Source organism: Bombina bombina, chromosome 1 (assembly GCF_027579735.1).
Source record: "Bombina bombina isolate aBomBom1 chromosome 1, aBomBom1.pri, whole genome shotgun sequence".
In the NCBI taxonomy this organism is placed as follows: Eukaryota; Metazoa; Chordata; class Amphibia; order Anura; family Bombinatoridae; genus Bombina; species Bombina bombina.
In genome coordinates this window covers 93,012,344-93,025,052 of record NC_069499.1, presented here as the reverse complement: position 1 = coordinate 93,025,052, position 12,709 = coordinate 93,012,344, and the positions used below count along the sequence as shown (strand labels likewise).

The 12,709-nt window shown below is 37.3% G+C and overlaps 1 protein-coding gene across 1 annotated transcript in view; it reads right to left on the bottom strand.

Annotated features, from left to right (window-relative positions):
* SERPINA10 (serpin family A member 10) overlaps positions 1-10,662 on the bottom strand; it is a 71,191-nt gene extending 60,529 nt beyond the window's left edge. The window contains exon 1 of the mRNA XM_053689385.1: positions 10,619-10,662. Coding sequence (XP_053545360.1) covers positions 10,619-10,643 — 25 coding nt within the window. The 5' untranslated portion in view covers positions 10,644-10,662. The remainder of the gene's footprint in view (positions 1-10,618) is intronic.
* Positions 10,663-12,709: the final 2,047 nt, after the last annotated feature.

Sequence of the window (12,709 nt, the reverse complement as noted above, 5' to 3'; positions counted from 1 at the left end):
AAACTCGTTTATTGCCTATTTGTTTTCCCTTGGTCAAAATCCTAAAATCGTTCTGAAATTAATACCTCTCAAGCTCAGAATAGTCACCTCCTGAAAACAACACAGAATCATTATTTGCATTTTTAATCTCATGATTTTGTAATCTAGAAATAATGACAAACAAAATGGCAGTTTTGTGGATTTACAGATTACATCACAGGTTAAAGGGCCTGTATTAATTGTAATAATTTGTAGTAATGCAATAGAATATGTCCCTCCTGTGCTCTAAACCCATAAAAATATACTGTATATGTATATCTCACTAAGGGTCTGATAATCTAAAGCTCTCTGGGCTGGTGAGATAATAAAATATATAAAAATAAAATATATACATTTTATTGTACACTTTTCATATGAAAATGCTTGTCAGTAATTCTATTTCCCTTTTGGAATGATCTAAAGCCACTTTTTGCCCTAAAAACAGGGTGTCTCGCTAAGGGGCGTATACTGCATTTTCATATGAAAAGTGTACAATAAAATGTATATCTTAAACATCATACAAAATGACTAATAATTGAACCATTCACACTAAAATAAGCAGAGAAAAATTGTATTGTAAAAGGGACAGTCTACACTAGAATTGTTATTGTTTTAAAAGATTGATAATCCCTTTATTACCCATTCTCTGTGATTATCTTGTATCTAAGCCTCTGCAAACTGCCCCCTTATTTCAGTTCTTTTGACAGTCATGCATTTTAGTCAATCAGTGCTGGCTCCCTGGAACTTCACATGCGTGAGCACAGTGTTATCTATATGACACACATGAACTAACATCCTCTAGTGGTGAAAAACTGTCAAAATGCCCTGAGAGAAGAGGAGGCCTTCAAGGGCTTAGAAATTAGCATATGAAACTCCTAGGTTTAGCTTTCAACTAAGAATACCAAAGAACAAAGCAAAATAGGTGATAAAAGTAAATTGGAAAATTGTTTAAAATTACATGCCCTATCTGAATCATGAAAGTTTATTTTGGACTAGACTGTCCCTTTAAGGTGAATGCAAATTCGTAAATAAATTGTTCAATAAAAATCGTATTTGATCAAAAACCTAAAAATTACACTTAAATTACACAGGCATAAATCGTAATTTAAGTACACTGGATGTGCAAAAAGAAAACATGAAAAAAATTCAAAGCATAATTATTATTTTTTTCAAAATGGGCGGAGCATGGGCGTATATGAAATTCTCTCTAATCCCAGCGTAATAATATAGAGATTTTCTCACTACAGATCTCACAGTTTTTTCTCGCCAACTAAAAGGTGATGATCTTTTCTCAAAACAATACGAATACTTAATACCCTAATAGAAAAACACATGTGCACAAAAATATAGGAGATTGTAAGACGCTTTACTCAGAAAGCAGCATAATGTGATTTATATTGGCTAAAGGATTTTAGTTTTAAAGTGCCCCCTGTTCACTGCTAACCGCTCTATGGTGCAAATTTTTCCTTTCCAGTGAGCTATATTACTTTCAATAGGAGACATCTCGCCACGTGCAGGAACAACCGCTTTTTATGATAATTCCACCAGGACAGCCCCTGCGAGAGTCAGCATAAGGGCCTGCAAGGTTTAGATAATCGGATTCTAATGCATTTGAACATGGGCATTATGAGAACAGTGGTCACATGTGCTTGTTGAGATAGAGGCCCACTTATTAAGCCGTCAACTGTGCTGCATTCGCCGGCACCAATACACTCGCCTGACATCGCCTAACATCGCGGCCGCAGACCTGAATACTCTCTCCATATTTAACAAAAAAGCTGTCAAAAAGCCACGCACCAAGTACGGGGTGATGAGCAGCAGACTGTTGTTAACTAACAGTCATCGATCTCGCTGCTATTCGGCTTTTTCACAGCTTTATTTGTATACTGTCACTAAACACTGCCACTATACTAAACTGTTTAACCCCTATCCAGCTGCTCCCGGACCCCGTCGCAACTAAATAAAGTTATTAACCCCTATCCCACTGCTCCCGAAGCCCACCGCCACTCTAATAAAGTTATTAACCCCTATTCCGCCGCTCCCGGAGCCCACCACCACCTACATTATGTTATTAACCCCTAATCTGCTGCCCCCTACACCGCCGCCACCTACAGAAGTCTTCACCCAAACGGCATCTTCTATCTTCATCCATCCGGCGCGGAGCGGCTCCATCTTCCAGACATCCGGTCAGCCAATAGGATTGAGCTCGCATTCTATTGGCTCAATCCGGTCAGCCAATAGGATTTTTTCAACCTTAATTCCGATTGGCTGATAGAATTCTATCAGCCAATCGGAATCTAAGGGACACCATCTTGGATGACGTCATTTAGAAGAACCTTCATTCGGGAAGAAGACGTTGTAAGAAGAGGATGCTCTGCGTCGGATGTCTGGAAGATGGTGGCGCTCCGCGCCGGATGGATGAAGATAGAAGATGCCGTCTGGGTGAAGACTTCTGCGGGCTTGGATGAAGACTTCGGCCGCTTGGATGAAGACTTCTGCCGGCTTCTTGGAGGATGGATGTCGCATCTTCAAAACTGTAAGTGGATCTTCAGGGGTTAGTGTTAGGATTTTTTAAGGGTTTATTGGGTGGGTTTTAGTTTTAGATTAGGGTTTGGGCTGCAATAGAGCTAAATGCCCTTTTAAGGGCAATACCCATCCAAATGCCCTTTTCAGGGCAATGGGGAGCTTAGGTTTTTTTAGTTAGGTTTTTATTTGGGGGGGTTGGTTGTGTGGGTGGTGGGTTTTACTGTTGGGGGGGTATTTGTATTTTTTATTTACAGGTAAAAGAGCTGATTTCTTTGGGGCAATGCCCGAAAAAGGCCCTTTTAAGGGCTATTTGTAGTTTATTGTAGGTTAGTTTTTTTTTTTATTTTTTTGCGTTCATAGGGCTCTTAGATTAGGTGTAATTAGTCTAAATCTTTGATAATTTATTTTTTATTTTGTGTAACTTAGTGTTTATTTTTTTTTGTAACTTAGGCCTAGATTTGGAGTTTTGTCGGTAACGACCCGAAAATCTAACGCCGGCTTTTTTCTGGCCGCACCATAAAAATAACTCTGGTATTGAGAGTCCTCATAAAGGCTGCGTTAGGCTCCAAAAAAGGAGCGTAGAGCATATTTAACGCAGCTTCAACTCTCGATACCAGAGTTGCTTACGCAAGCGGCCAGCCTCAAAAACGTGTTTGTGCACGATTCCCCCGTAGAAAACAATGGGGCTGTTTGAGCTGAAAAAAAACCTAACACCTGCAAAAAAGCCGCATTCAGCTCTTAGCGCAGCCCCATTGTTTGCTATGCGGAAACACCTCCTAAGTCTGCACCTAACACCCTAACATGTACCCCGAGTCTAAACACCCCTAACCTTACACTTATTAACCCCTAATCTGCCGCCCCCGCTATCGCTGACACCTGCATTTTATTTTTAACCCCTAATCTGCCGCTCCGTAAACCGCCGCTACTTACATTATCCTTATGTACCCCTAATCTGCTGCCCCTAACACCGCTGACCCCTATATTATATTTATTAACCCCTAATCTGCCGCCCACAACGTCGCCCCCACCTGCCTACACTTATTAACCCCTAATCTGCCGAGCGGACCTGAGCGCTACTATAATAAAGTTATTAACCCCTAATCCGCCCCACTAACCCTATAATAAATAGTATTAACCCCTAATCTGCCCTCCCTAACATCGCCGACACCTAACTTCAATTATTAACCCCAAATCTGACGACCGGAGCTCACCGCTATTCTAATAAATGTATTAACCCCTAAAGCTAAGTCTAACCCTAACACTAACACCCCCCTAACTTAAATATAATTTTAATCTAACGAAATTAATTAACTCTTATTAAATAAATTATTCCTATTTAAAGCTAAATACTTACCTGTAAAATAAATCCTAATATAGCTACAATATAAATTATAATTACATTGTAGCTATTTTAGGATTAATATTTATTTTACAGGCAACTTTGTAATTATTTTAACCAGGTACAATAGCTATTAAATAGTTAAGAAATATTTAATAGCTACCTAGTTAAAATAATTACAAAATTACCTGTAAAATAAATCCTAACCTAAGTTACAATTAAACCTAACACTATACTATCATTAAATTAATTAAATAAAATATCTACAATTACCTACAATTAAACCTAACACTACACTATCAATACATTAATTAAATACAATATCTACAAATAACTACAATGAAATAAACTAACTAAAGTACAAAAAAAAAGAACTAAGTTACAAAAAATAAAAAAATATTTACAAACATAAGAAAAATATTACAACAATTTTAAACTAATTACACCTACTCTAAGCCCCCTAATAAAATAACAAAGACCCCCAAAATAACAAAATGCCCTACCCTATTCTAAATTACTAAAGTTCAAAGCTCTTTTACCTTACCAGCCCTGAACAGGGCCCTTTGCGGGGCATGCCCCAAGAAGTTCAGCTCTTTTGCCTGTAAAAAAACATACAATACCCCCCCCCAACATTACAACCCACCACCCACATACCCCTAATCTAACCCAAACCCCCCTTAAATAAACCTAACACTAAGCCCCTGAAGATCATCCTACCTTGTCTTCACCTCACCAGGTATCACCGATCCGTCCTGGCTCCAAAATCTTCATCCAACCCAAGCGGGGGCTGGCGATCCATCATCCGGTGGTTGAAGAGGTCCAGAAGAGGCTCCAAAGTCTTCATCCTATCCGGGAAGAAGAGTAGATCCGGACCGGCAACCATCATCTTCCAAGCGGCATCTTCTATCTTCATCCGATGAGGACCGGCTCCATCCTGAATACCTCCGACGCGGACCCATCTTCATCCGGCGACGTCCAACTGAAGAATGAAGGTTCCTTTAAGGGACGTCATCCAAGATGGCGTCCCTCGAATTCCGATTGGCTGATAGGATTCTATCAGCCAATCGGAATTAAGGTAGGAATATTCTGATTGGCTGATGGAATCAGCCAATCAGAATCAAGTTCAATCCGATACGCTGATCCAATCAGCCAATCAGATTGAGCTCGCATTCTATTGGCTGATCGGATAGGATGAAGACTTTGGAGCCTCTTCTGGACCTTTTCAGCCACCGGATGATGGATCGCCAGCCCCCGCTTGGGTTGGATGAAGATTTTGGAGCCAGGACAGATCGGTGATACCTGGTGAGGTGAAGACAAGGTAGGATGATCTTCAGGGGCTTAGTGTTAGGTTTATTTAAGGGGGGTTTGGGTTAGATTAGGGGTATGTGGGTGGTGGGTTGTAATGTTGGGGGGGGTATTGTATGTTTTTTTTACAGGCAAAAGAGCTGAACTTCTTGGGGCATGCCCCCATTTTGTTATTTTGGGGGTCTTTGTTATTTTATTAGGGGGCTTAGAGTAGGTGTAATTAGTTTAAAATTGTTGTAATATTTTTCTTATGTTTGTAAATATTTTTTTATTTTTTGTAACTTAGTTCTTTTTTATTTTTTGTACTTTAGTTAGTTTATTTCATTGTAGTTATTTGTACATATTGTATTTAATTAATTTATTGATAGTGTAGTGTTAGGTTTAATTGTAGGTAATTATAGGTATTTTATTTAATTAATTTAATGATAGTATAGTGTTAGGTTTAATTGTAACTTAGGTTAGGATTTATTTTACAGGTAATTTTGTAATTATTTTAACTAGGTAACTATTAAATATTTCTTAACTATTTAATAGCTATTGTACCTGGTTAAAATAATTACAAAGTTGCCTGTAAAATAAATATTAATCCTAAAATAGCTACAATGTAATTATAATTTATATTGTAGCTATATTAGGATTTATTTTACAGGTAAGTATTTAGCTTTAAATAGGATTAATTTATTTAATAAGTGTTAATTAATTTCGTTAGATTAAAATTATATTTAACTTAGGGGGGTGTTAGTGTTAGGGTTAGACTTAGCTTTAGGGGTTAATCCATTTATTAGAATAGCGGTGAGCTCCGGTCGGCAGATTAGGGGTTAATAATTGAAGTTAGGTGTCGGCGATGTTAGAGAGGGCAGATTAGGGGTTAATACTATTTATTATAGGGTTAGTGAGGCGGATTAGGGGTTAATAACTTTATTATAGTAGCGGTGCGGTCCGCTCGGCAGATTAGGGGTTAATAAGTGTAGGCAGGTGGAGGCGACGTTGTGGGGGGCAGATTAGGGGTTAATACATATAATATAGGGGTCGGCGGTGTTAGGGGCAGCAGATTAGGGGTACATAGCTATAATGTAGGTGGGTTAATTATTGTAGGTAGCTGGCGGCGACGTTGTGGGGGGCAGGTTAGGGGTTAATAAATATAATACAGGGGTCGGCGGTGTTAGGGGCAGCAGATTAGGGGTACATAGGGATAACTTAGCTGGCGGCGCTTTGCGGTCGGCAGATTAGGGGTTAAAAAAATTTAATAGAGTGGCGGCGATGTGGGGGGACCTCGGTTTAGGGGTACATAGGTAGTTTATGGGTGTTAGTGTACTTTAGAGCACAGTAGTTAAGAGCTTTATAAACCGACGTTAGCCCAGAAAGCTCTTAACTACTGACTTTTTTCCTGCGGCTGGAGTTTTGTTGTTAGATGTCTAACGCTCACTTCAGACACGACTCTAAATACCGGAGTTAGAAAAATCCCATTGAAAAGATAGGATACGCAATTTACGTAAGGGGATCTGCGGTATGGAAAAGTCGCGGCTGAAAAGTGAGCGTTAGACCCTTTTTTGAGTGACTCCAAATACCGGAGGTAGCCTAAAACCAGCGTTAGGAACCTCTAACGCTGGTTTTCACGGCTAACGCCAAACTCCAAATCTAGGCCCTAGTGTTTGTTATGTTTTGTAACTTAGTTGTTAGTTTTTTGAAACTTTGTAATTTTTAATTGTAGAATTAAATTATTTGAGTAGGGTTAGGTTTTTAAATATATAATATAGTTAATTTAATTTGTAGCTTATTGTAATTTTAGTATAACAGTTAAGGTATATGAATTATTAGTTTAATATAGTTTAATTTAATTTTAGTATAATAGTTAGGGTAGATTAATCAATAGTTTAATATAATTTAATGTAATTTTAGTATAACAGTTAGGGTAGATTAATTAATAGTTTAATATAGTTTAATTTAATTTTAGTATAACAGTTAGGGTAGATTTATTATTAGTTTAATGTAGTTTAATGTAATTTTATTATAATAGGTAGGGTAGGTTAATTATTAATTTAATATAGTCTAATATAGTTTAATATAGTTTAATTTAAATCTAAAGGTAAGTTTCAATTTATTATAAGATAGGGATGAGTTAATATTTAATATAAAGTTAGCGGGTTGTTAGGTTTAGGGGTTAATAGTTTTATTTAGTTTATGGCGATGTGGGGGGCTGGCAGTTTAGGGGTTAATACATTTATTTAGTTGCGATGGACTCCGGGAGCGGCGAGATAGGGGTTAATAACTTTATGTAGGTGGCGGCGATGGCGGGAGCGGCAGATTAGGGGTTATTGGGTATAATGTAGGTGGCGGCGGTGTAGGGGGCGGCAGATTAGGGGTGTTTAGACAAGGGGCTTATGTTAGGGTGTTAGGTGTAAACGTAACTTTTATTCTCCCATAGGAATCAATGCGATATCGGGCAGCAGCGAACATGAGCTTTCGCTGCTTTCAGACTCCCATTGATTCCTATGGCATCCGCTGCCTCCAGGACGGCGGATTGAAAACCAGGTACGCTGGGCCGGAATAGTGGCAAGCGTACCTGCTAGGAATTTGTTAACTAGCAAAAGTAGTCAGATAGTGCCGAATTTGCATTCGGAACATCTGTAGTGACGTAAGCATCGATCTGTGTCGGACTGAGACCGGCGGATCGTATGTTACGTCACAGATTTCTACTTTTGCCGGTCTGTAGGGTTTGACAACTAAGGGGAATCAGGCTCTCCACAATTACGCTTCGGAATTCCAGCGTATTTGCAGTTGACGGCTTGATAAATAGGCCTCATAGATTTGGCTTATTTTTATTATTGTAGAAGTTGTAATGTTTCATTTTTTAACTTTAATTGCTTGAGCAGATGGTGTTTGTATCTCTTTTTAGTGACTTTGCTTCCTTATATAATTTAATATCATGGGGAAATATCAGTGCAATACTAATATTGCTCTTGATACCTTTTTGGTGTTCAAAATGATAAGTGAAAAAGTGTTGTCTTATCCTTCCGATAAGTAAAAAAATCGCCCTGAGAATGTGGACTTTGATTAGGCAAATAGGACTGGCACATAATAAGTATAGAGATATTTTTCACAGATCCATTAATGAAAAAAAATGATTCTGATAAAAATGAAAATGGCTGATTGTGATACCATAGACAAATAAAATATTATCAATCTCTTAAGTATTTATCCTTATTTCCCTTAAAGGAATAGTCTTATCAACATTAAACTTTCATGATTCAGATAGAGCAGTAATTTTAAGCAACTTACTAATTTACTCCTATTATCAATTTTTCTTCGTTCTCTTGGTATCTTTATTTGAATCTAAGCTTAGGAGCCGGACAAATTATGGTTCAGCACCTGGGTAGCCCTTGCTGATTGGTGGCTACATTTAGACACCAATCACAAAGTGCTACCTAGGTGCTGAACCATAAATGGTCCGGCTCCTATGCTTACATTCTTGCTTTTTCAAATAAAGATACCAAGAGAACGAAGAAAATGTGATAATAGGAGTAAATTAGAAAGTTGCTTAAAATTGCCTGCTGTATCTGAATCATGAAAGTTTAATTGACTAGACTGTCCCTTTATTGCCATTCTATAAACAGCTCATTATTAACCCACTTAAACAATGTTATCTTTATACTCCATACACTGATTATTTACTTCACTGGGCAATTTAGATTAAAAAAAAACAACAACAAAAAACAGACAAACAAACTAAGCAATTTACCTATATCAATATGTGTTTTTTCCTACTAATAAACTATATATAATTGTAGTGTACATACAAATTTAAATGAAAGCTGTCTGACGCAGTGGTAATCCTACACAATGAATAGATTTGTGACTGGGTTAAAAGCCACTAATCTTTCTAAAGAGAATTTAATGGTGCTGAAAAATAAATGAGAGATAAGAGAATCAATAGCAGGAATTCTGCTTGTTCTTGTGCCGTGCACTTTGCAAAACAACGTGTGGGAGTAATTTTTGTGCAATCGTAGCATCTGTCTAATTATTAGCCTTTTATGTGATTCCTAGTAATGTAAATGACCCAGAATTCATTTGTTGTGACTGAATTTTGTTCCAATTCAGATCATTCATACAGTGTCATGGTTAGCCACAAATTGTTTTATAATGTAATACAGGTACAAATAATCAAATCTGGAATTCCAAAATCCAAACTTCTTTGGAAATCCAAACTTTTTAACTAATATTTTTTAAAATATAAAATGATAAAAAATTACTATTTTTCCTACCTGTAAGTCACATTTCTCTGCCTGTGTTTTTTTTTTTTTGTATTCTAAAATGCAAATAACTATTTAAAACAACAAATATTACCTTTCTGATTACAGTTTCTTTCTGAGGGTACTATCTATACAAAAGTACTGAATATAACAACCTTTACGTTATATGTATATGCTGTATAATGACATGTAAATATTACCTAAATGACATAAGATATTGTTGTTTACACTTTGTCCCAACCCCTCTCCAAACCGTCTCATTTTAACAAATGAAAATATTCCAAAATCCATACTATTCTAAAATCCAAAGCTTTTCTGGTCCCAAGCGGTTTGGATAACATTTTTTCTTTCTGTACTGCATTAAAGGGACATTAATAAATACCAGCTATATAGATATAATAATTGTTGCTTTAAATATGTTGTAGCTAGTAGCATTTGCATTTTAGGAAGCAAAAAACAAACCAAATACGCACACAGAGAAGATTGTGACTTACTGGCTGAAAAAAAATGATAATTTTTAATAATCTTATTTTTAAACAAAATCATAATGGAAAAGTCTGGATTTCAGAATAATTCTGGATGTGTACACACATATCTATATCTATCTATCTATCTATCTATCTATCTATCTATCTATCTATCTATCTATCTATCATCTATATATATATATATACACGTATATATATATATATATATATATATATATATATATGCATTATATGATAACCACACGCACATATCCATCTATCTATCTGGCTGTCTGTCTAATTGTCTGTCTATCCGTTTACAACAGTTTTAAATGTATGGGAAATTTTTCCTTCATGATTATTTTCTTTGTTTCAAATAGCTACTTTTGTGCTACTGCCTTTGTAGCTTTCTACAGAGAATACATAAGTATTCATATTTTCAGTATAGGCAGCGGTTTCAACATTTACAATCCTCTATTTTGAATAAGAAAATACAAACAACAGAGCTGTTTGCAAACAATTTAATAAACTCCAGCAGGTAAAATGTATGACTGGGAAAAAATTAACCCCTTAACGATCACCCTGTACATTGCTGGTCATTAAGCTGCTGTCCTGGGCCTCTCTCTGCAGCGATTTCGCTAAAAGTAGTGAGTTTGTGCTATTTCTACATGCCTCACGAGTGCAGCAGTGCAGAAATAGAGTTGCAGACTTACCAATGCAGAGTGGCCCTCTCTGCATCGGGTAGCAGTGGTGCCGATCGTTAGTGGCGTGGTAGGGTAAGGAGGTAGACGGGAGGGTGGCCCATCACTGGAGGGGGGTGGGAGGAGGGCGGGAATGAATGGGACTGCTAAGCTGCTAAGCTACAGAAAAATAAAACCTCTCAGAGGGGAAGGGAGGGGGGAGGAGGGAGAGGGGGATCATACTGGGGATCACACTGTGGAAGTGGGATTAGAGGGTGGGAAAGCTATCTGGGAAGGGTAGGGGGGTAAATGAGATGGGGGGGCAGCTACACTACAGAAAAAATGTGTGTGTGTTTTTTTTTATTACATAAAATTGCCAAATTTTGAAAAACTTGATACTGGTCCTTAAGGGGTTAAGGAGAAGAAAAAATTACAGTACAATGTAAGTTAAAGTTTATTTAATTTATCTCTTTTGCTGAAGCTAATTAGGGAAATGATCTCCTGCACTCATCAAGTAAAGGCTACACAGCAAGGAACACTCCCAGCTCACCCTTCTCTTAGAACTGCATACTGTACACACTGTTAGGATGTCATTCTGTTGCTTCACTAACTGACTGTAGATGGATGCGCTATACTAATGCTGCTTAAACTAACTGTTGTACTAGATGAGTTGATTTATTTGCTATGTGCCACTCCCATGGATTGATCGGAATCAGCTAAAAGCACAGACCTGTTTCCTAATTCTGGGTTTACATATATTGCTGTATTTGCACTGGAATAGATTATTAATCTCGTTGGCACTTTAGAAATAATTTACTATTATATAGATATACTGTGGATAATTTAAGAAAAACATATATAAAGTGCTGATAGTACTATGTAAATGACACTGCAGAGATCCTTAATGTATACTATGATAACAAGACTCACTTAAAATGTGGTGTGGTTACCCAATAGTGTAGGTGCTGCAAGGCCCTTATAGGTTAATTCATGCTATAGAATGAAAGAAGGAACAGAGGGGCGCCTCATGTGTAGAACCACTAAACAAATGTATAAGCACAGTGGTCTAGGTAAGCCAAATGGATACTCGTATCATAGGAGCACACTGATGTGCTAGTAGATACAAGCTGATGTACTTAGGGGCGCATCGGCTCACCCACTCCAGAGAATTCCGGTACACTAGAGATGGAAAATAAAGCAGAAAAGCCCCACATGTGCAGATCATCCACAATGAAAGATGGCAAATGTATTAAAAATGCCAAAGGGGTACTCACATTCTGAACAAGCACACCTATGTGCTGGTACATTCAGAGGGCGTATCAGCTCGCCCACTCCAAGTTCTTCCAGTGGTCCAAATACAGGCGTAGGATAACGTTAGTGTTTGTGGTCCAGTCCAGTAGGTATCAGGTGGACTCAAATAAGTAAGGTGATTCCACTATACTTGAGTTTGTTAAAAAACATCTATTTTATTTCAAAAGACAATGTAAAAACAACAAGCAGTGGATAAGGGGGAATCCAGGTATCCCCCTTGGCATGCAACGCATTTCTCGGCACTACAAGGGCTGTTTCATCAGGCATAAAGCCACCTTACTAACTGTCCTGCTATTTAAATTCCTAAAGAGCCACTCAGGGAGCCCCTATGGAGGGCAACACCCAATAAGGTGTGTGTCTTCCAATTAACTATAAACGCAAGTTTGCCCCGAGATTATAATAAAGCTCAATGTTAAATTGGTTTACAATGATTATGAATAATACGCACTTCAGGCAAAACAAGTGTGTAAACAGCTTCTATCTTGATTGTATTTATGTTTTTGTAGCTGACAGTAATGATTATCTTATAAATCTTAAAACAGTTATTTCTCCTTTTAAAATATACGTATATCTATTAACTATCAACCACCCAACTAAATTAAATCTTACCTTTGTTTATCTAAAGTTTATCACAATGTTAATGTTATGTTGATTTTCAATAATTAGTGTTAATATACAAAGATATTCTTTTGTGTATATTATGCCCTCGTGTTTTCTAGGCACAGGAAAACAGATGCGTGTAACTGACTTCGTGTGTTGTAAGCACAAACTCTCTCTACCTATCAATGTATAGAGAATCTCTCCCGTCCTATC